Source organism: Sminthopsis crassicaudata, chromosome 2, assembly GCF_048593235.1.
Source record: "Sminthopsis crassicaudata isolate SCR6 chromosome 2, ASM4859323v1, whole genome shotgun sequence".
Lineage (NCBI taxonomy): Eukaryota > Metazoa > Chordata > Mammalia > Dasyuromorphia > Dasyuridae > Sminthopsis > Sminthopsis crassicaudata.
The window spans coordinates 481,685,173-481,709,794 of NC_133618.1; the positions used below are offsets into that span (position 1 = coordinate 481,685,173).

The 24,622-nt window shown below is 33.1% G+C and overlaps 1 protein-coding gene across 1 annotated transcript in view; it reads right to left on the reverse strand.

Moving 5' to 3' along the window:
- Positions 1 to 468: 468 nt before the first annotated feature.
- ITFG1 (integrin alpha FG-GAP repeat containing 1) overlaps positions 469 to 24,622 on the reverse strand; it is a 272,577-nt gene continuing 248,423 nt past the window's right edge. The window contains exons 15-18 of the mRNA XM_074293314.1: positions 10,584 to 10,708; positions 9,765 to 9,847; positions 2,112 to 2,229; positions 469 to 875 (exon numbers count right to left, since the gene is read on the reverse strand). Coding sequence (XP_074149415.1) covers positions 816 to 875; positions 2,112 to 2,229; positions 9,765 to 9,847; positions 10,584 to 10,708 — 386 coding nt within the window. The 3' untranslated portion in view covers positions 469 to 815. The remainder of the gene's footprint in view (positions 876 to 2,111; positions 2,230 to 9,764; positions 9,848 to 10,583; positions 10,709 to 24,622) is intronic.

Consider the following 24,622-nt stretch of genomic DNA (forward strand, 5'->3'; position numbering starts at 1 on the left):
TGTATTCTGCTGTTCTACTTTTGATTTTTAAATTTTGCTTTATTTCCTAAATGGCTTCACAGAGTTCTTTGTATTTCTAGTGCTTGGGTGTCTTGATGGCATTATAGTATACTATTATATCAATGTACCATAATTTAATTAATCCTCCCTCTATTATTGGACTTTTAAGGTTGCTTCCATTTTATTTATTTACTTATTTTTTTGGCAATCAATCACATATAATGATGCTATGAAAATCTCTGCTGAGTATTTTTATACTAAAGTTTAGATTTCATTGCATGGGTAGATGATTTTAAAAAAAGAAAAGAAAAAGATCAAACTGATACAAGTTAGAAGCCTCTAGATTAAACTATCATAATGGATGTAGGTTCTTTGATACCTCTTTACCTTAGAGCCATTTATAAAAATATAATTTGCATCAGAGGAATATAAATTGCAAGGTCAATACAAATAGCTCAAACACAAAAATTACTGATTTAAATTATTTTTATTTACACATGATGCTTTTTCTGTCATTATTTTTGGAAGACTTTTCAGTTTATAAATAGCACAGTACATGCAATAGGACCCTGACCATGAAAAGAAAAAGTACAACTTTATTTAACAAAAGACCAAAAATTATCCCAAAGTGTTTACCAAAAAGATCTTGTAACACACTTATACCTTAATACTTAACCAAATAAATACTAAGGAATGCAATATTTATAAATAGATGATTTAAAATAGCTCTCTTCCAATTCTGTACTTCAAGCTACCAGTTAGTATTTTGATTAAGCAAATGAATAGCAGCTTCATTATTACAAACTTAAGGCAGGTCACATAGCATCAAAATGAAACCGATGGGCTTCTTGGCGTTTTTCTCTATCATCTGCTTTCTGAAAAATAAAAGTTTGTAAAGATTTTAGATATTTTGCTATACATTCTGGTAACAAATATGTTAATTATAATTCCAAGAGAAAATATTTTTTTCTCTCATATTTTCGGCATTCTCATCTTTAATGAATTTATATCACAATAATCTCAAAATCACTTAGGCCATGGTTATGTTTTACTATTTATTAATGACAGCAAGTTGTAATTTTAAACTGTTTTCTTGGGAAATATTTTAAGCACCTAAACTAATTTATTAACTTATTTCAGACTATTTGCTTTCTGCTATTTTAGAAAACAAGAGAAGTTAAAGATGGGCTGTCAACCTGAGTCTTGTCAGTCAAATTAAATCTTCTTAATCTCATGTTTCTTGAATATAGGTTGAGCATGAAATCTGATCAGTACAATGAGTATATTCTATTTTTCCCCCGCTGAAAGAATAAAGAAGTCATACTAAGTATAAAAATTGTAATTTAAATGGACAATAATGATTACAGTTAGGTCAGATATTAATTCTCATTGTCTGCTTTGTCAGGTGGAGATGATAGACAAAATAGAAGCAAAAAATATGAAAATTATATAATAATAACAAATATTAAGTTAGTCTCAACTTGCATAAACTAATAAAGAATCCACTAATGATCTTTAGTTTTCTCTTTATATGAAATTGAGCACAAAATCCTCTTTCCTGTCCTTCCCTATTTAATTTTTTTCCCCAGTTGATAGCACTGAAAGTAGTATGTATTAGTATATAGAACAACTGATAAAGAAAGAGGCTTGCCATTTTAAATCTCAAGGAAAACATTTAACTTCCTTGTTTTTTTTTTTTTTTTTTCATCTGTAAAATAGGAACAACCTATAACAATCTTAACAAGGAGAGAGAAAATATATTTTTTTTAAGAGGACTGTAGATTTTTTCATGAAAACATATACTAATAAAACTTTTCAAGCCTTTCATAAAAATGAGCAATGCACAGGCTTTGTCTCTAAATTGCTTTAGTATAAAGTAATCATCCTCCAGAACTGTGTTGATTTCCAAATTTCCAAATGGTCTGATTAATTAGAACGATATAAATAAATAGGGGTCTCATCAAAGATTCTGGGCAGAAGTTAGTTATTTCTTTTTAAATCAATTTCTAGACACCATACATTTCGAATGAACACTGCTCTATTGAGTACTCCTATGCCAATTAATAAGCATGATACTATCCAAAGTTAAATCTTCAATTAATTGAACATACCTTTTCCTGCCAATGTAATATGCCAATTATTGCTAAGATGAAAACACAAACACCGATGAGAGCTATAGCAGTCAGCAGTACGATGTTACTAGGGGTCAAATACAGTTTAGCACTCCAGCTAAAAACCAGAACAGAGAAAATGTAAATTGCCTTTTCCATAGAACCAACTAACATGCAATCATTTTAATTAAACAAAAAACACAACAAAGTTTAAATAGTGCCAAGCAGAGAGCAGGAAGGTGGTACAGTGGATAGAGGAGCAGCCCTAAAGTCTTGTCCTTGATTTTGACATATCACTAGCTCACTACATTTTATGATCATACAGTTCCTTACTTATATATTCCTCATGCTCCATTTTGAGCACAGATCATTAGTAGAAATAAGCTACAGCCCATGTACACCTTCAGGCCTCTCTCCATTGCCACTTGAGATAACTTTGATTCCTTTGGGATTGGTTAGCTCAAAATTTGCAACAACAGAGTATTATCAGAACATTTTTGTTTTTTGCTTTTCCTCTTTTTCTCAGCCAAACTGAGAAATCCTCTATTTTTGTATTTATTCACTTTATGCTATTATAGATATGTAAATGCATAAAACACACATATAGACATATAAACACATATATGTGTCGGTGTATGTACACATATGTGTATATATTGCCTAGCAGTATATATGGGATATAATAGATACTTAATAATTCCTTGCTGATTGACTGATTGTTGAAAAGATGGAGCTTATTATTGGGGAAATGCTCAGGATCATTAAAATCAACAAACAGTTTCCCAAGTTCAATTTAGCCTGTTGTTCTCTTCTTGGTCAATTCTGGGTCCAACACATTGTCCATATGCAGTACCTGCTCCAGGTCTGTGTATTAATGTACTAACTTGTAGAGGGTCACAGTCAGTGGGGAACTCTGGGTAAAGTATAAGATCCTTCAGCCCAGAGGGAACCTGCTAACAAAGTTGGGTTTGCCTCCCTGTCTCCCCTAAGGGCTCTCAGGCCTTCCTGAAAAATCAGAGGGCAGTGACAACCTGTGTTGAGATTGAAGCAGAGTGACAGCAGGTAGAAGTGATACCAGGTGGCAAACTACGTACAATAGCAAGTTGTTTATGTGGTCCCACGTGCTCAATGTTGTTTTTCTTACATTATAAAAAGGGGAAATTCCTTGAAATAAATGGACTCCATTTTCCCACCATCCTTGGGAATCCCACTTCATTACTTCTCTACTAGGAAGGTGTATTTTAATCACTTTGGTGTGGGGGGCTCTAGAAAGCAACAGTATGTTTTGTCACCCCAACTTGGGGGCTCTAGAAAGCAGGACATAATATTTGGTGCCCAATGTGGGGCTCTAGGTGAGGTCCTATACAAATCAGCTTGACTGACACAATCAGCTGAGTTCAGTGGAGAAGTCCCCTGACTTGCAAGGGTAAGTATAGAAATTGGCAAGTCAAAAGAATAGTAAGGGCTAGTCTAGTCACTTTCGCTTTTCAACCAAAATGAGGCAAATACTAAGAAATAAGCCTCCCTCCTGAGGGAAGTAAGAAGCAGGCTTAGTTAGGTTAGAAGCAAAGTTTGTTGGTAACTTGGAGGCAGATCACTGAGTTCTTAAATGCTTTGGAATACATGTCTCTGGCTTTGTAAGGAGAGTTTGGAGCCAGAGATGTGGAAGTTAGTGGGAGAACAACTAACTGAATACAATGGAATAAAATTGGTTTTAAGGAAAACAAGGAAAGAGTTTAACTTGGGTGGTCAAACCAGGAAGTATGAGGAGAAAAACAAGCAGAGGATTGGTGCTGGTAGCCATGGAGAGTACAGCAGGGGCAGAGCTAAGGAAACTTTATTTTTTAGCATTTTACTGATTTTGATGAGGTAATAGGGAACCTCAAAATGATGAAGTAACTTGAACCAAATCATGAGGTAAATACCTAATAATGAAGTATATACCTCAATAGGATTAAGTGAAGTCTAGTGGCAGGATTCAGGGTACAGGGAGTCACATGGAGCTCCCCTGCAACCCCTTTAGGATTCGGCACAAGGATACAAAGTTAAATCAGGTCTAGTGGTGGTGAGAGTCCCCTGTAAATGAATTTACAAGTCGAAAACCTAGATGGGTAAAAAGATGTTTATTGCCAGGTTTGGAAGCAAGGTTAAGGTCTGGTTAGTAAAAGGCATTAGATAGAGGAAGATATACGCCAAAAGCAGCAAGGACAGAGAATCTCTGATGCAAACATCTTGGCTGGCATCTTTCAAATCTCTGACCAAAGATGATTCTAGCTTTGCTCTTTTTATCTGCTTGAAGAAGTAATGGGCAGAGCTCAGGTTAATTCCTTGAAGGCCAGATTTTTGGCGGGCTTTATCCAAGCCAGCTCAGATCCGGTGGGGGGGCTGGGTACAAGCCCAAACTAGTCTGACCAGATCTTGTATCAAAGGGGGCTGAAAACTCAAACCAACTGGGGGCTGGGTACAGCCCAAACTGGCTCAGATACGATCTTTTCCCCTAGGAATATCTTGTCCCAAAGATAAATCAGACAAGGAATCTTAAAGGAGCTACGCCCGCAACAATTTCACTTGCCAAAGATTACAGCACACACCTATATGTCTGGCATAGGATGATCAATAGCAGCTGAACTTGGTGCTGCTCCTTTGGGGTGGAGGTTTGGGGATGGAGCAGAGGATTTTGTTCCTTTTTTATTGTTTAAAAAAAAAAAAGGATCAGGATCCTCATCAATCAATGGGAAAGAGACATCTTACAATAGTTAGGAAACAATTAAGTACTTCAGCTTTTTAGGCAGGCTGCTGTAGAAGGCCTGCCAGCACTCTCACCTGTCCCATTCAATGAAAAATTAATACACTAGTGTAGGTGGAACAGTGTTCCTTAATCAGTGAAAAAAAATTCAGGCCTACTGATACACACTCCTGAAATGCAATTTGGTGATATTTATCTAGATTTTGATTCCCAACAACAGAATCCAGGATCAAGATGCTCCTCTAAAAACAAAATAGAGGGGGAGCCACAGATAACCCTAAAGAACTTCTAAATTTAACTTTATATATTAAAAATTTTTCTTTTTGATTTTTGATGGAAATGCACTGGCTTCAGCAGACAGGTTTCATAACCCGCTGGAAAGGCAGTGTTCAGTATGAGCAGTTCCACTATCTTTAGATAATCACCAGGTGATATGGAGAGATCCAGAAAGTGGAGAATAGAAGGGGCCAGATAGATTAACTGCTTGGGGGAGAGGGTTTGCTTGTATCTCAACAGATGGAGAAGGAACCCGAGGGGTGCCAACAAGCTATGTCTGCCTTGTCCATTAGAGAGAGACAAAAGGGAGAGGACCCTCTGGATGAAGAAGACCTGAGAGGCATCCTGTGATTCCATTGCTGACTGTGCCCACCACTGAAAAACCTGGCAGTTAACCCTTTGTGTACTCATGAACATCAAAAGTAATTCTCATTAAGACTGATGCAGGACTTCAAAACCTGCAGGAATCATTGGATTCTCTTCAACATGAAATGATGGACAATAGATTGCTTTTGGACTATTTCTTGGCTGCTGAAGGATGTGTATGTGTGGTTGTTAATTGATAGTTATTTTTTACACCTTTCTTCTAGGAGTCATGGAAATCTTTATAGTATTTTATTTATTCATACTGTTTGTTATATTACTACTTGCTTGTATGATTACAATTTCCGTATGTGATTCCTCCCATGGTAATGGATTTACCACTATTATATACCTGCTTCAATTAAAACAAAAGAAAAGGCAAGATGCAGAAGGTCACAGTCAGTGGGGAAACTCTGGGTAAGCCAAGAGGGAACCTTCTAACAATGTCTGGTTTGGCTCTCCATGTCCCCTAAGGGCTATTGGTCTTCCTAAGAAGTCAGAGGGTGGTGACAACCTGTGTTGTGATTGAAGCAGAGTGATATCAGGTGGCAAACCATGTACAATAGCAAGTTGTTTATATGGTCCCATGTGCTCAGTGTTTTTGTTACATTATAAAAAGGGAAAGTCCTTGAAAATAAACGGACTCCATTTTTCCATTATTCTTGGGAGTCCCGCCTCATCATTTCTCTATTAGAAAGAAGGATAATTTAATCATCCCAGTGTGGGGGCTCCAGAAAGCGAGAATACATTTTGTCACCCCAACTTGGGGGCTCTAGAAAGCAGGACATAACACTAACTCAATGCCCTAGCTGTGTAATTTGCATGCCATAGTTTTGATAATAGACGTTTTTCATAATTTAGATGTTTTCATATGGCCCATTGGGCTGATGATCTTTTTTCCAAAATCATGGATTTTAGTGGTTATAACAACGTTACACAATATCTTTATAAAAAGCAGCAATTGGAGGATCTTACAATCTTTAGGGGATCCTCCATTGTGATGGTGTTCAGAACATCCTCCATGACAGTAGAGAATACCTGTAGTGAACACACTCACTCTCTTTCTCCCTCTCTCTTCCTCTCCCTCTCCCTCCTTCCCTATCTTGCATCTTGACAAGAGTTAATAATTAGAGGATTATAGAATATGGCTATTTATCAAGGAATCTTATATTATCTTAACATATATATTTAAGACTACTTGTGGGGGAAGAAACTTTAAGCCTAAATATTTTACTATAGCATAAAATATAATGAATAAACAACACACCCATTGTGCTAACTGAGTAACCAAAAAGACATAGTTGGTTATTTGCTAAATCTTCATTTAAACAAATGTACTTTACTTAATAATTTCAATACTGAATTAACTTCTTTGAATGCTAAATCTAAAGTTGAATGACTTAAGACTTAGATATTACATGACTGACATTAGTGTAATGTTTTGTTGATCTCTCTCTCTATATATATCATATAGATGAAACTGTATGATTACCTTTTAAAATAACCAGATATGAAAAGCTTCTAAAATACATTTACTTCATGAAAGGCTACCTAGCATTTGTTGGTGTTTACATTTATTTATCACCTTCCTTCATTTTGATTTCTGTCAAAATGAGGTAGGAAACATGTCTTGGATTTACATTGAAACCAATCACAAAAAAATACTGCAAAACCCAAGGCCTAGATCATGATTAAAAAGTCCATATTACACAACCTAATTTAACATATAGAGTGATGAAGCACAGCTCATAGTTTATAACCAATGCTGCAGAGACCAATATGTAGAAAGAGAACTTTCTGTTCTCTTTGAGAACAGTTATATATTCATTTAAAAAGTTTAATAAAGTTAAGATCATTCTGATGAATAGCAAGTAGATATTGACTTCTCAGAGGACCATAATTAAAATTTATTGACCAGTAATTTAGCCACTAGTCAATATATCTCAAAATATACTGAAAGCTGAAATCAATGTGTGTTTTATTATGTACATAAATTTGAAAAGATAATTTATTCTGAAACAGTAAGATGATTAAAATATTTAGAGGTTTGTGGTAGGAAAAAGATTTAATAGAAATGGAAGTAAAAATCCAGTGAAGAAGAACCTGAAGAAAATAAGTATTATTAATTATACCAAGTTAATTCCTCAAATTACCTGCTTTATGAAAATAGACCGGGGGGAGAAAGGGGAGGAATCTTTTTTTGTTCCTAGTTCCATTTTGATTCAGTTGAATTATAATATATTTCTCTTACTGGATTAAGCAGAAGTAAAAAAATCTAGCTTAAGAAAAGCAAATAAATTATCAATATGCCATTATATTAAAAAAACTACAGTCTACATAACAAGCCTATATTATTCTCCTCTCTGCTGCTCAAACCAAAACCAAAATCTTTAGCCATATCTATTTCTTGATTATACTACTACTACTAATTGATAACATCACAACTTCTACTAGATAGCATTTATATGATATTTTAAGCTTTGCAAAGTACTACAATTCTTTCTCACTCTATTTTAATCAAAGATATACATATATATGTTTATATTATATGTAATCATTTATAGAATGTATGTACAAATATTTTTATATATCCCTATCAGGCAGCTGAATGGCTCAGTGGATAGAATGCTGAGCTTGGACTCTATAAGATAGTATGGCCTATGAGGTTATGAAGAATCAGACATGACTAAATTAACAACTCTTTGTCTGTGTGTGTGTGTGTGTGTGTGTCTCTCTCTCTCTTTGTCTCTGTGTCTCTCATTCTTTCTCTTTTTCTCTCCCTCCCCTTTTCTCTCCTTTCCTCTCTCTAGCTTATAGCATTTTGCAAAACTTAAACATGTTATCTCATTTGACCTTTATAACAACCCAGGAAACTTGGTGCTATTACCCTCATTTTATAGATGAAGAATCTGAAATTAAGAAATTAAGTGAGTTGCCTACTCTTGTGTTTATATAGCTTAGAAACAGAAATTTCCAAATTTAAACTTTTAGATAACAGAATTAAACAATTCTATTCTAATTCAGTTAAAAAGTATGCTAAAACTCAAATAATTTATTTGACAAGTAGAATGGCATAGTACCTTAGAATTAGTAATAGGTCCAAGTCAAAACCAAAAAAGGTCACTAAAAAGTACCCAAGAATCTTTGCAGGCTTTATATTGACTTTAATCTGGTTCTTACTGAAATGTAACACGTTTGACAACTTTGCCTTACTTTAGTAAGTGCTGAGTAAAAGTTTTTTAAATATTAGCTCACAAAGCTAATAATTGCCTGAGATAGGATTTGAACTCAGAACTTCCTGACTCCAAGACCAGCATTTTATGTACTATGTCAGCAGGTTATTCCTAGTTTAATACTATATTAAAGCAGACAAATCAATAACCAAAAGTTCTCCTGTTTCGTTAATTCAATTTAATCTAAATTAAAAATTAGATAAATAGATAGATAGAGGATGCCTTGATAAGGCCTAGGTTCCAATCATACTTCTGACATCTCTCAGCTCTTAGCACTCCAGGTGATTCTCTTTCTAAAACTCTGAGATGTAGAACTTTTCTATAACAGACTTCTCCATATAATTTTATGAAGTTATAGCTTCATATGAAAAGAAAATACCACTATGGCTATGATCAGGAAGTATGTGTGGTAGAACATGTAGGACTCACTATGTCTACACAGATCTATGTTCATTATAGAGGAAGTAAAGAAAAAACAGCCTGTGTATATTCTCATGATATGAGACCTGGCTAATAGACACTTTATTTTTCACAAAAAATTTTAAAACTCAAATGAATAGCTTTATTATTTTATACTTTAAAAGAGATTACAATTAACATAGTAAGTTAAAGGAAAGAAAATGATAGCCATTTAGGACTGAAAAATAAAAAGTTCAATCCATTGCAAAACAAATATAAATAAACAGCAGTGAATATTAGAAAACCATTTCTATTAAACTGTTATTACCCTGAAATTCTAGAATATGCAGTTGTTAAATGAAGAACAATTTACTTAACTAATACATGTATAAATTTCAAATTAGTTAACCTGCTGTTCTTCTAATAGAATTTAATTTGTTCCTCATGAAAAGTGTCAGAAACCTTTTCTGTAGGCATGCTTAGTCTTCTAAGGTTTCCTTTAAAGAAATTAAGTAATGGCACTCATACTGGAGCACAGCAGGAGCTAGAGAGGTTTTCTCTGAGATGTAACTGCATCTCTGATTTGCACAGTTGACGGTATCATTTTACCAAATTTAGTTCAAGTACTGACATTACCTCCGAGGAATATTGTGTGGATATGGAATGACGATGAGTTGGGAGTTAGGGATGATTGCAGTCCACTCTTGTTTTCTTATAGTCTAGAAAAAGAATTTAAGACACTTTAAACTTTTAGATAATAGAATAAAACAATTCAATTTTAATTTAATTAAATTCTAATTCAATTCAATTAACACTCTAAAAGTCAAATTGTTTGACAGGTAGAATGGCATAGTACCCTATAATAGCATTGTCTAAGTCATATCCAAAGAAGGTCATTAAAAGGTACCTAAGGACCCCTGCAGGCTACATATTGACTTAGAAAACCACATATTAATATTATCTATGTTTTATTGTATTTTTATTTAAGTATTTCCAAAATAGATTTTAATCGGGTTCTCACTGAAATGTGGCATGTCTGACACCTTTGCCTTATACCAATAAATGCTGAGTAAAATTTTTTTGCTAAATTGAACTGAAATTATATATTTATATCTGGATTAAATCATGAGTATGTATTATTAGTCTCTTAGGATATTTATGCCTTTATATTAAGTAAAAACTAAGGTAATTATTCTTATGGCAATTCTTGGCAAAAAGCTGATCCAACTTTTTTAGAAAGAAATTGTTTTTCATCTCACTAAATGCTACTTTTATTCTTTAGTGATTGTGTACTCAAGGTATTATGATTATATAGTATACTCTCAACCAGTCATTTCAATTTATGTTTAAAAGTAGAGTAATTTTTAAAAATCAAATTATTTTTAGAAACAAAGTAATAGGTGACTCTGGGCAGAACCCCCCCCCCAAAAAAAAACCCCAAAACCCTCAACTTACCTTTTCCCCTAATGGACGAGGAATGCCAACATAAAGGTGATCAAGAAAATTTGCACTTCGACCTAGACCCAGTACATTATAAGGCAACTGGAGAGATAAATGTGCTGACTGGCTGAGTTGCCCAGCTAGAAGTAAATACAAAAAAAAAGATAAACATTGTTAATATTGCTTTGTTTAATGAAATGCTAATGAAAAGTGAGATTCTTAAAAAATTTAAATATACTTAAAATGCCCAATTATTCCAATCAAATTTCCAGGAAAGAACACAGACAGTGAATAAAGATGAAAACAATTCACAAAACACAAGAACTGATCAGTGCTTATGGAGTATTAACATTTTAGGTATTATTCTAGATGCCAATCAATATTTAGGATGATCATGGACATAAACACTCCAAATTTATGGCATCATCATTATCATCATCATCATCATCATTGTCACTGTCATGGTCATGGTCACTGTCATTATCTTGATGTGGAAATGGAGAAGTTTATAATGGCAATTCAGGACAAGGTCACTGCCTTGAGAAACTATAGAAAAGTCAATCTTTTGAAGCCTGGATTTAATGATCAATGTAGGTTATGTAAGGGATTAATAGAAAATGTAGCATCTTGCTATATAGGCTGTAAAAGTTTAGCATTTATCAAATACCCAGCAATACATGACAAAGTGGCTAGAATTATATATCAGAGACTATCTCTTATCAACTGACATATTGTATGTGTGTGTGCTTGATAGTGATTTCAAAAAGTTACTTCTTTAAAATGTTTTATTGATCTTTTTTTCTTTTCTTTTTTAATATCACTGTCACTTAATAAACCCTCAATTACAACAAGCAACACATTGGATGGGACTGAAAATGTATGGTTCATCCTGCACCTGCACCAACTAACAGGAAGCACAGTCATTATTAGTCCTCTAAAGGTAGGCCTTAGAAAGAATTTTATTTATATTAAAACAGACTAGTTATGTGGGTCTTACTTCTAAATTACAGGATATATGGGCAAAATGTAAAGAAAGCATTTCCAGATACCATGCTATCATAACTAATGATTGCCATTGTAGATGCTTTCTGAGAGTCAAGACGTAGCTCAGATGGTACTTACTTCATAAGAATATAATTTGATGTTCTACTTAGACATCTTTTTTTTCCTTGGACTTTGAATAACGTTTTCTGTGGAATTCTCTTATAACATTCTGTTTTTCGTTATATTTACTACACATTTGTGGCCCTCATTTTGAGGATACATGTCATAAGTTACATGGGGAAAAGATTATTTCTAAATTGTTTGTATTTCTTCACCTTACTAATAGAGTTCTCTGGATATAGTAGATGCTTAGTAAATGGCAACAATGGATGGAAGATGCCAACATATCAATTGATTCTGTAGATAACTTAATGAACTTATATCATTAGGTGAGTAAAACTATTAAAACTAAGAGTAACTATGGAATACCTGTCAAAATGCTGTACAAAAGCTAAACTTAAGTGGGTAGGATAATTTGCCTTGATCTAAGTAAAATAAGAATACTATTCTCTAAAAAGTTCTATAACTTTATGGAATATCTACCTATACATATATATTTACAAATATATATAAATATATAAATACACACACACACACACACACACACACACACACACACACACACACACACACACACACAGAGTTTATGTTCTTAGAAAGTATCTTGGGACCCTGAGAAATTAATTGATTTTCCAAGGAGTTCACACATTGACGAGATTAACTTAAACTTAGTTCTTGACTCCAAGGTTGGTTATTTGCTACAACATACTGCCTTTCATACCCGCTATTATGATAATGTAACCTCTGTGGACTTCATCAAAGTTGAAAGTTAGGAGGACAAAAAAACAGAAATATTGAAATGCTTAAGACCTTTCAGATGTAAAGGAAAGGATCTGAAATTTTACTAGCTCAGTTTTCTATGAAAAAGGTCATCAGAAACAATTAACCTGTCCCTAGAGCAGAAGTGTCAATTTGAAACATATTTAAATATAATTGGGAACTGTTGAACAATATTAAATATATATAAATTTGTGGTTTTCTAAGTCTATATAGACCAAAGGGATCTGTTTCTACTTGAGTTTGACAGCACTGCCCTGAGACATAACCTTTCTTCATACCCTATTCTTCAGTCATTCATTTGCATAAATCAACCATGTAATTCCGTAGTTCTCTCTTATTGCTTCTATGTATATATAGACACATAATACATACAAAAAGACATTGTTCTAGATATTTGATCTATTTCCCAAAGCAAAATATTTTCTGTTTCCTCCTTATTTATATTATTTTATAAATTTTTAACATGACATTTTTAGAAATGAGCATTTCTGTATATAAAGAATAGAAAGAGATGGTAAATGAAACAGCAAATCTTACATATAGCTTTACTTTTCTTTTCTTTTTTCTTTTTTTTTGAGGCAATTGGGATTAAGTGACTTGCCCAGGGTCACACAGCTAGGAAGTGTTAATTGTATGAGGCTAGATTTAAACTCAGGTTTTCCTGACTTCAGGGCTAATGCTCTATCCAATGCACAGCCTATCTGCTCTTTACATATAGCTTTTCTTGGGAATACAAATGTATAAATATATTAAACTACACACACATATGAACTTAACATGGTAGCATCAACACCTGCTTACATACTATACATATATGTAAAATCTGAATTTTTTTTGCTTGCTTGTTATTTTAAAAAATGTTTCATTTATCTTTCCTCCCTCTCTTCTATGTTGCCTCTCTCTTTCCCTCCTTCCCGCTTTCTTTCCTTCCTTCCTTCCTTCCTTGAATCATAGTGACTTTTTGAGTAGATGTAAGGAAATGGATGACATAGCAGAGATACAAACAATTGGCAACCACTGTTCTGTATCCTCCCTTCCATAGCTAAAACCCAAAAGAAAAAAAAAAGCTATCTGTAATACCCACTGTCTCCAATTTGTCATTTTTACACTCTTTTCTTAATCCCTTGCAATTCGATTTCCAACCTCACCACTTATCTGAAAATTCTTTTCCCAAGGCTAATAATGAAGTCAATTGTGAAATTTGATGGCTTTTCCTTAATTTTTATTTTTCTCAATTAAAAAAAAAAAAAACATTTGTCTTGTTAATCATCTCTATTTCCTCTTAGGTTTTTATGATAACATTATCTTTTGGTTCTCTCCTGGCCTGTCAGGCCTTAATTGTTTTCTTTATGCAATCATTATCCTTATATTGCCTCTTATGTATGCATTTAAATCAGAGCTCTCTCCTTTCTCTTTTTCTTGATTATTTCTATCAGATTCCATGGATTTAATTATCACCTATAGGCAGATGACTCTCTGATCTATATATATCTAATTCTATTCTCTCCAAAGCTCTAGACCTGCAACAGAAATTGTTGGACATAGCCAAATGAACGTCGCATTACTACTTCAAATTTAACATGTTTAAAATAGAATTTATTATTTTTTCTTTATCCTACAAAATTATACTAAATTCTTTACTTCTATGGACAATATCATATTACTTCCCTGCCTAGATTTACAACTTTAGCATTATACTAGACTCCTCACTTTTTTATCTAATCAGCTGCCAAATCTTGCTAATTTACCTTCCATAATATATTTCATATCAGTTCCTTTCTTTTCATCCATATGGCTATCACCCTTATCACCACTCACTCAGGTGAAATAACTTCCTAAGTGGTCTTCCTGAAGCAGATTCTCCCTTCTAACATATTTTCCATACAGTTGCTAAATTGATATTCCTACAGTAAAGTTCTGACTATATCTCTTTTCAAAAAACACTAGTGGCTCCCTCTTGCTTTTATGGTAAATACTAAATCACTTTTAAAAATAATTCACAATCTGAGTGTATTCTTACTTCTTTTTTTAGGTTACATATGTACATTTTATTTTTCTTAGGTTACACATGCACATTTATTATTTTATTTTAATTTTTAAGCTATAAATGTACATTCTTTTTTTAAGGCTATACATACACTTTTTTTTTTTTTTAAACATAATTCCTTATGAGTTATGTTGGGACAGAAAAATCAGGACAAAAAGGAAAGATGAGAAAGAAAAAGCAAACAGAAGAAAGGTGAAAATAACATTCTTCAATCCACATTCAGTCTTCATAATTCTCTTTCTGATTGTAGATGGCCATTTTCCACCCAAAGTTTGTTGGAAATGTCTTTGATCACCAAATTGCTAAATTCTATCATAATTGATCATCACACAATCTTCTTGTTGCTGTATGCAAAGTTTTCCTGTTTTTGCTTGCTTCATTCAGCATCAGTTCATGTCTTTCCAAGCTTTTTTGAAATCAGCCTATCTAACTTCACTTTCTAGGATTAATGTACTTTATTTCACATATTCTACATTCCAGTTTAACTGTTGTCAAACTTATTGTTACCTAAATGTGACATTCTACTATTTACCTGAGTGCTTCTGAAAAGGCTAGAATGAAATTTTCTTCATCTTTACCTTTTAGAATTTTTAGCTTAAAAAAAAAAACAAAAAAAAACAACTCAGCTAATGTGCCATCTCTTATAGGAAACCAATGTGGATCCTCAAAGTCACAACTCTCCTCATCCCCCAGAAATTATTTTTTATTTATTTTTAATTTAATTTCTATGTACACACTATTTCACTCAATAGCATGAAAGGTCCTTGAAACCTTGAGATTCTTTTTTGTTTGCATCTCCAGTGCCTAGCACAGTGCTCAGTAGATGGATGGCACAATAACTGCTTGCTGAATGTATGAATAAATAATATAGGATGTGAGGAGAGGGAAGAATCAAGGATGACTCAAGATTATGAATCTGCGAAGATAGTAGTAGCATGCTCAACAGAAGTTTACAGGACAAAGTTTCAAGGGGAGGATGGTAACTTTCATTTTGAACATGGTCGATTTGTGATGCTAATGTGACATTCAGATGTAATGTAATTTACAATCTAGTCTGATTCTTACAAAACAGTATACATATTATATCATTTGAACTACTTTTTAACATAATTTTTATGATTGACCTCTCATGTTCTATAGGAAGATATTATAATGCCATGTACTATTATTTCCTGGTACATCATAATGGATTATGTTGTAAATTAGAATCCTAAATTAAGTAATAAGGCTGGACAAGATGTGAATTACACTGCAATCATTCACACTTTATGTGTTAGGCAGGAGGACAAAAGCAGATTTCTCTCTGTGAAACCAGATGAGTTGTTATATCATAATTCAAACCCTAAAATATACATTAAACAAACAAAAGGAGAATATGCATATATTCTTGGACAGGGGATAGGCAGAGCATAAGAGGGACATTCAGTAGCTTGGATTTAAAAGAAAAATTCTGAGATTTCTTTCATGTTTTTGATTTTTTTCAGAGTCAAAAGCACAGTGGTCTTCAGCTCCCTGCAGGCATTAAGCCACAGGGAACTTTCATTTGTAACAGGAGTGCCAGCTAGTCCTTTGGCACTGCCTTACTTTGGAAAAGGACCAGCATCTCTCTGAAGAGGAGATAAGAGGGAACATTTAAACAACCAAAGTTTTGTTTCCTTTTAGGGGCTGTCTCTCTTCAGAAAGGAAAATTGGTTGGAGAAGCATTTTCTGGTCTAAAAATGGCGTTCCCCTCTATAGCTGTGGCATATCTATAAGAGACCACATGGATTCCAATTTTAAAAAGAGGAAGACTACCAAAAAGCACCAGAGAATAGAGCCTAAACAAAATACCAATGTAAGTACAAAAAGAAAAGATTCATCTGCTTTAAGACAAGGATCTTTTAAATGTGTAAAATCATTCTAATCTTTATTTTCTTAAAAATTAAAAAATAAATTTACATATATTATCTCAACTAAGACTCAAAACTATCCTTTGAGCAATATGACTGATTTGAAACCTTCCTTAATTTTTACCTCTCCCTTCTCATACTCCCATTTTACTGATTAGGTTAGCAAGTTTTAGAGGCAATATTTAATTCCATAACATTCTGATTTCAAGTCCAGTATTCTATCCATTTGTATGTATATCTTTGTATGGACCAAAGATTCTTCAACATTTTAATGCTTTCTCAGGGAAGTATACACCAACTCCAAAGTATATCTAGGAACAACATCTGTAACCTACTTTCTGGTAGTTGTACCACTTAGGTACTGTGTGAATATCTAAGTGTTTGTGATTTTAAAGAAATTTTTGGAGTTCAGTTTGGTTCCAGATTGACTCTGCTGATTTGGGATTATGAACTCCTTGCTGATTCTAATTCTAATTGGGGAATATCAAGTACTTATTTTGATACATAGTTATAACTATTCAGGCACATCGAAGGCAAGTCAGAGAATGTCAGAGGGGAGAAAAGGGCTACAGAAATCAGTTAATTCAAATCACTCAGAAGGGGCTTATGGCTCCTAAATAGCAAAGAGAGATGGGACTTAAACCTAGGTCATCAATCATAGATAATAAAATTATAAATTTAGACCTGAAGGGATCCTTAGAGACATCTAGTTCAATTTTTTCATTTTACAGATGAGGAAACTGAGAAACAGAGAGATGACAGGCATTAAGTGGCAGAGTGATGAGATCCCAACTCCAGTCAATTCCAAACTCAGCATTACTTATAGATTGGCCCATGTAATATTTGCCAGAGTGAAAATTCCTTCTTCCTATGGGATGCTAAAATAATTCACCATGTCTTGCTACCACACAGTTTTCTTTATAAACTAACAAATTACTTAAACATCTTTACTTCAAGAAATATAATGGACTATAAAGGTTTGAGACAATATCCTTGTAAGGAGAGAGAAATTATTTATTTAAGGGGACTTAGAGGAAGACAAATATAAAAAATATTTGGGTCAACTTAAAGACTGTATGTACAACCACATTGCAAAGAGGGATTAAAAAGATTTTATCTAATTCCTTCAAAAGAAGTTTTAATCTGGGACTCTTTTGTAAGCTTTTTAATGGAATAATATATAAAGTTATACCTAACGAATGCTTTGAAAGGAAATAGTGTGCTCTAGATTAGAACCATTGACACAAGTCTTAGATTTCATATGAGAAGATATTGTTACTTATTATCATGGTTAGTAATAGAAATAACCTATAATATTGGATACAATTTTTCCTAGTGCCTACTGTACATTTAAAACATACACTTTTTTTTAGACCACTAAATTTAGTTTATTAAGGCTGTTGCCCACTCAATGTCCCCTATTGCCTTGTAAAAGTGATTGTGTCTCCTTATATTCCTGTTGTTACTCAATATAACAAACATACTATTACCCAGCATCTAATTAATTGGCTAAGAATTCTTCATGAAGTAACACATCAGAAGACCTACAGTTCAATGACAAATTATGTTCATAACCATTTCTCTGAAGTACCTTTTGAATTAAGGAGCATGCTATAGGATTATGAAGTACCTTCTAAATCAAAGAAAAATTATGTTGTAATTGGTATAATGTTAAGTGTAATTTATTTTAAGTTTTTTATTTTACATGTGAGTTCTTAAATTTGGAATGTTCTATACATATGAACAATTTGCCTATTCATAGAGAATGGTAAATGGATCATCTCTCCCAATACACTTCTATTTTCATGATGTACATTCAAAGAGCAAGGCCAACTATATCACTTCCATACTCAGTAATCTCCATTGGTTCCCTAGGACTTCTAGAATTAAATTTAAAATCCTGTTTGGAAGCTATTCATAAGGTAGCTCCTCACTTCCCTCCTAACTTCACACACTTCTTCACAAACTCTGATCCAATTATATTGGTCTCCTGGCTGTTCCTCAAACAAGACACTCCTCTATCTCTCCATTATAAGCATTTTTTCCCCAGCTGTTGCTCATGTCTGGAATGTTCTTCCTCCTCAACTCTATCTTCCAGCTTCCCTCAATCTCAACAAAACTTCAATTTCTACAAGATGCCTTTCCTTATTCCTCTTAATTCTACTGCTTCGCTCTTTTCTTATTCATCTGTATATATACCTTGTTTGTATTATTTGTTTGCATGCTGTCTCCTGCATTAGATTTTGAGCTCCTTGAGGGCCTCAGGTAATCTCTTTTGGATTTCTTTGTACCCACAGTATTTAGCACAGTGCCTAACACATAAGTAGGTACTTAGTAAATGCTTATTGCTTGACTGTACACCAATAGTAGGCTGCTCCATAGTGACAACTGGTTCCCCACCTCATGAACTGTTTTGGTTATGGTGAACATATTCCCACAATTGCCAAAGTCCCTTCTTATTCTATGCCATGATACAATTTCCTAGAGAAATAAGGTTACACATGGAAATCAGTTTCCAGGCTAGCCTAAGAGTTATTTTGGGCCAACTTATTAACCTAATCACCAGATATAACATTGCTCTATAAGAAAATGTGTCCTAAGTTTCAAATAACAATGTAAAAAGGACTTTTGGAACATGATCCATTTGTGGATATGCTAATGTTTGTGCCCAAACTATAGGATTTAATAAGAACTCTACATTCCTTAAACATCCAGATAATTTATTGTCCTTTGGACATAGGGTACCCAAGGACCCAAAATGTCTAAACTAGAAAATATTTTTATTAGTACATCAGAGACCTATATATTCTTAATTAACTAAACTAGAATAGAAACAAAAGGAAGCAAGTTGATAAAAAAAAGTCAAAAGTGATGATGATTTTATCACCTGAATCTATTATTGAAGTGTTTAACAAGCAATATGGAGAAAGCTAATCTCTGAATAAGAAATATTGCTAAAAATACTAAAAGGCTATTTTTTGATAATGGGTCAAACTCACCTGTAACTCTCAATAGTACAAATCTGGGTTCAAATGTGGGAAAAGAAGTGGGTGAGGAGGAGGTAAGGAGGAAAAGATCCAAAAGGAATCTTTATGGTTTTAAGAACACGTGTTAAATGTTCACAAGTTTTAGAACTTTGATAATTTTCAATGTATGAAAGTCTAGAGCTTTTTATCATCCTATTTTTAATGCTTGAAAGTTCCTTAGTTTGAAATAAATAGGTTACTTTTTATGTAAGAAAGAAAAATGCTGCAACTAGAGTCTAGTTGGAGTAAAATTTCATATCCATCGGATTAGGACAATAAATATCACATTTCCTCCAAGTAGTGATACATAGAGGCAGGATCACTTGGCTACAAGAAAAAATTAAACAAAACAAAAATATTTCAAACTTTTCCATCAGTAGACTTGTGTCTCTCATATACTCCTTTAAATAAGGAAATAAGATTAGGGTCATGATTAGCAATGAACATATTGGTCTCTTAAATGCCAGATTTTCACCTTCTATCCCTTTCACAACACTTGCTTAATCTCTCATTTTTTTCCCATTTCTTATCTACCTGGGCTGTATTAGTCATGTATGTCTTTTATCAGAGTTGTTGTATCCATTCTGTAAATTCTTTGTTGTTGTCTCATATGTCTTGAACTGTCACTTTTCATTTGTCTAGCTTCTGCCACTCTCCTTTCAAATCCTTAGTTAAGTGAAGCTTATTTTATGATAGACTTCTGAAACCATCAGTTAAATTTTTAAAATAATTTTTAAAAATTATCTTCTCTGAAGATGACAAAAGCTCAGAGCTTTCTCTCTGTTATCATGAATTGCGAAGGTCTGGTCTAGCTCCTCTTGTCAGGATAAGCAAATGTCCTTGCCCCACATGTGGACGCCAATTGTAACGAGCTGTCGTCTCCAGAAGCTGCCGGATCACTCTCTGGGAAGAGATCTGCTGTGTCTTCTACTCAAATCTCTCCGACAGATTCTTCTTCCTGTAACGAACCATTGTCTCCAGGCAGTTGCTGTTAACTCTTGTCCAGAGAAGTGACTTCCCTTCCTGCAGAGAGCCCCGTCAAGCCTGATGCAATGCAGAGTCTTCTCCTTGAATTTCCTCCAGCTCTTGTCCTTCTCCATGTAGACTCACTTTCCAGGCCCACTGTTGCTTTTTATCCTCCCAGAGAATGGGCGTGGGATAATGCAAGGGCTTCTGGGAAGAACCACCTCAGCCAATGAGCCTGCTCCTTCCATCAAGTCAACCTGAGTTCTCACCTTGTAATTGTCCAACCTTTCTCACCTAGTAATCCTAACAATCATGCTCTTGTCTAAATATGCTCCCACCCTTTCCTATTTTTTGGTGTTTTTATTTGTCATAATCCTGTTCAGGGCTAGAACAGTGTTTTTTTTCTGATTAAAACAAACAAACAAACAAACAAACAAACAAACAAAAACATTTTGGGAACTCATTGGTTAACCAAGATCTAGGAGTTGTGTTGCCTAGCTTCAAAATATAAGCTATTAACACCTAAGCACAAACCATTACTAATGTTTATCTTCTTCTATCCCTCTTTCTCTTCTCCCCAATTCTGGTGATTATAGAAATATTTTCTCCAGAAAATTCATGTGATTGAGTTTAAACAGTTTATTACATCATTCACTGTGTGATTATATTTACTCGTTAAAATTTCTCACTGACATTACACTGACCCATTATGCTTCTTTGCAACTATAAATGTTACTAGCTATTGGCACTGAAATTCTTTTGTGTTTTTGTATTCAATCTACCTACTTCATGCCATTCAGTTGTTACAAGGGTCCCCAGAAGAATGCATTTGTAGTACCACTATCATTTTATGTTCATAAAATCATTTTTATGTTCATCTTTATTAAGAGTAAGGTTAACATAATCAGATACTGAAGGATTTTTCTTTTTCTAAAGATAGAGAAGATTATACCTTCCTTTCTTTTGTTTTCAATTATATTTTCAAGCATATTTTCAAACTTTCTCTGGGTGGCCCAGTCTTTATTGGAGGCTACATTGTTGAGCGAGTTGATAATACACTGGTGTTTGTGAATAGAATCAAACAATTCAGATAACTATTATTATTATATAATTATTATATCTACTAATCTCCAGCAATAAACTCTGAAGATTTAATACTATCTTTGTCCTTCATCTATATAACATCCCCTATAAAGTAGGTATAGTCTCTTTTTGCATTTTGCAGATAAATAGTTATAGAGAAAGAATAGGTATAACCCATCCAGGTAGAGACTGAACCTAAATGAGAATTAAAAGACTATCAACAATCACTCTTTTTAAATAATGGTGCTGTGAAATTGAACAGAATGTTTTTCTTTAATATTTCTGATAGTAAAATGCTGAGAAAAATCCAAATCAGAGTATATGCTTCTTAACTTAATGGGGAACAAAAAGCAAAAGATTTACTTTCTTATTATAAAGGTTTTTTGCTTCTGATTTGTAACTGCTCAATTTCCCTTAAAATTTTGTTTTAGCTTGTATTCATAAATGATATTTTGTTTTGGAAATTAAATAGCACAAGATTGTAGTTGTCTATATAGCTAAAGCCTTCCAATGTTTAGATATAAACATAAAAAAAGTTCTACCTCGTTATTTTGTAGAGCTGCAATGATTTTCTATAAGGAATCAGAGATGAAAATTAATTAGAACTAAATGGTCTAATCCTGTGATATGAAAAATCATTTTAATTATTTTTTTTTCCAAAGGAAAAACATTTGTTTATCAAAGTAAAATTTAAGTTTTTCTCAAGAGATATATACTTGATTTTTTATATATTGAAAGTTCTGGGAAATCAAGCATATTTTAAATTGTGTATTGATTTCCTTATACAGCAAGTAAAGTTAGGCAATGAAAATGCAAAAAGTTAAAAAAAAATAGTGGAATTCATGTTTTCAAGCACCATTTGTGAAAAAAATATGCTTTGATAAAATGTATTCTAACAGTTAGGAAACTGCCCACTAAACTGCATATAATTTTGTTATATAAGATAGAAAAACTAACATCTAGGGACTCAAAGTCATTTGATTTCCACACATAAAAACCACTGTAAAAACTATACAGGGTTACTAGAATTTTTCCTAAATTCCACTGGGGAAAAAAAAAAAAAAAGATGAAAAATACTCTAGGAAGTTTCATTTTTTTTTTTAAATTCTGAAAAGTAAAAACAAATTAAACATAGCCTTATCTCATTGTTGGAGGTCAATTTAAGTTGTTGCTTTTTTTTTTTTTTGTCACTAGTGAATGAACTTGGAAACAAGTCAATTTTTATTATTACTTTGCTGATATAGAGCTATTTAGAAGCTACTAGCCCTACTTTCTAAGAAATCCTCATCCATATTTATCTTTCAAGGCCAATCTCAAGCTTTACTTTCTTCAACAAATCTAAAAGCCACAGTAATTAATCACAGACTCTTTAGAGTTGAGGATGTTGGAAGCCATTTACTCCTAGCTTATTGTTGTAGTGATAATGAAACTTGAGGTGCAGAGATAAATGATTTGCCTAAATTCATAAAAGGAGTGATAAGTAGGACTCAGACTCAAGTCCTTTGATCTCAAAATCAGAATTCTTGCTGTTTGTTATTTATCAAATGTACTTATTTTTGTCTTCTAACCATCTATAGTACTTACTATTTATGCTTTTCATTTGTCATGTATGTGCTACTTTATATTATTTGTCCTTTATATACAGATCTTTATCTGACTATAAGATTTTTGAAAGCAAATTCCCTGCTTTATAATTTTTTTGTATGTTCTATTGAGCACAGGGGCTTATATATTGGAGACATAATGTTTCTTGAGTAATTAATTAGTTTGCCAAAAAGATCAGGGATCTCAGATTTCTAAGAAAGCTCTTATGAAAAGCCATTAAATGCTCCTTGGGTTGTGAGAAGCCTTTAGGCCAGCTGAACTATTCACAGGCATCTAGTTTTTCAAGTCCTCTAAGTGTGATGAAAATCTTTAAAATCTAATGATAAGAGCCTACCATTTAAAGTATATCTTTACAAATTATGGAAGTATCTTTTCCAAAAGTTGCTGACTCCTTTAATAATTGTTCTCCTAGTTTTATACTCCTCTATTGCACATAAATTTTCATATGCATCCACCTATACATATATATGTATAAATATAAATATATATATATATATGTACATACACACATACACACACATACACAAACACACATAATTTCTTCAACTAGATTATAAAATATTTGGGAGCAGGGCCCATGTCTTTTTATACCTCCACAATAGCTACAGTGATGAATAATAGGCAATCAATAAATATTTGTGTTTTGGGGGAAAAAATCCCAAATCTTACCAATGACATCTTTATCACTTAAGGATTTACCACCTTAAATAGTATGAATGACTTCTCTGATCATCATTTTTTAGTTTTCTGTCATTTTCTTTTCTATTCTTAAGCTTGCTTGACCTTTACTTTTATTAATTCTTTTACTTACTTCACAGATGTTGTTTTTCTTCAAAGCAGAATTTTCTCTCTTCTGTTTTTTCCCTTTACCTAACCTTCATCCCTTAGTTCTACAAATATCTTAGATGTTCAAGGAAAGTCACTCACCTCACCTTTTGAAGGTACATTAATTTTTACACTCCACTTGTGTTTCACTGCAAGAGGTCATCACATAAAGTGTTTGATAGAGAATCTTATATCTGAGTCAAAACTTTCACCTTGGATTGTGACCATAAGAAAGGTACTAATTTCCATAATTCCTTAACAAAATTTAATTCTGTGATCTTACTTTAACCACATTGTCACTTGACTCCAATATCTTTCTTTTTTTTAATTTAAAGAATTTTTTTCTTAGTAGGCAAAAAGGGGTATCTTTAAGTATCAATTACCCATGTAGAAATATTTAGTTAGGATTGTCAGAAATAAAAAACAGAAAGATTCAGAGGAAAATGGAAAAATAATTTATACATTATAAAAAAAAGCAATTTCAAAGAGTTTTATACTTAACATCAAGAAAATGACAAATCACAATCCCAGAAGACTGAAGATGACACTATCTCCTATTAGAGATGATAGACATAAAATACAAAATGAGACATATATTATAGGACATGGCCAATGTGGTCATTTGTTTTGCTTGACTATGTTTATTATAAAGAGGTTTTTTTTATTGTTTAATGGAGTACAAGGTGGGCAGGGAGAGAGTAGAAGGGAGAGAATATAAGCGCTTATTAA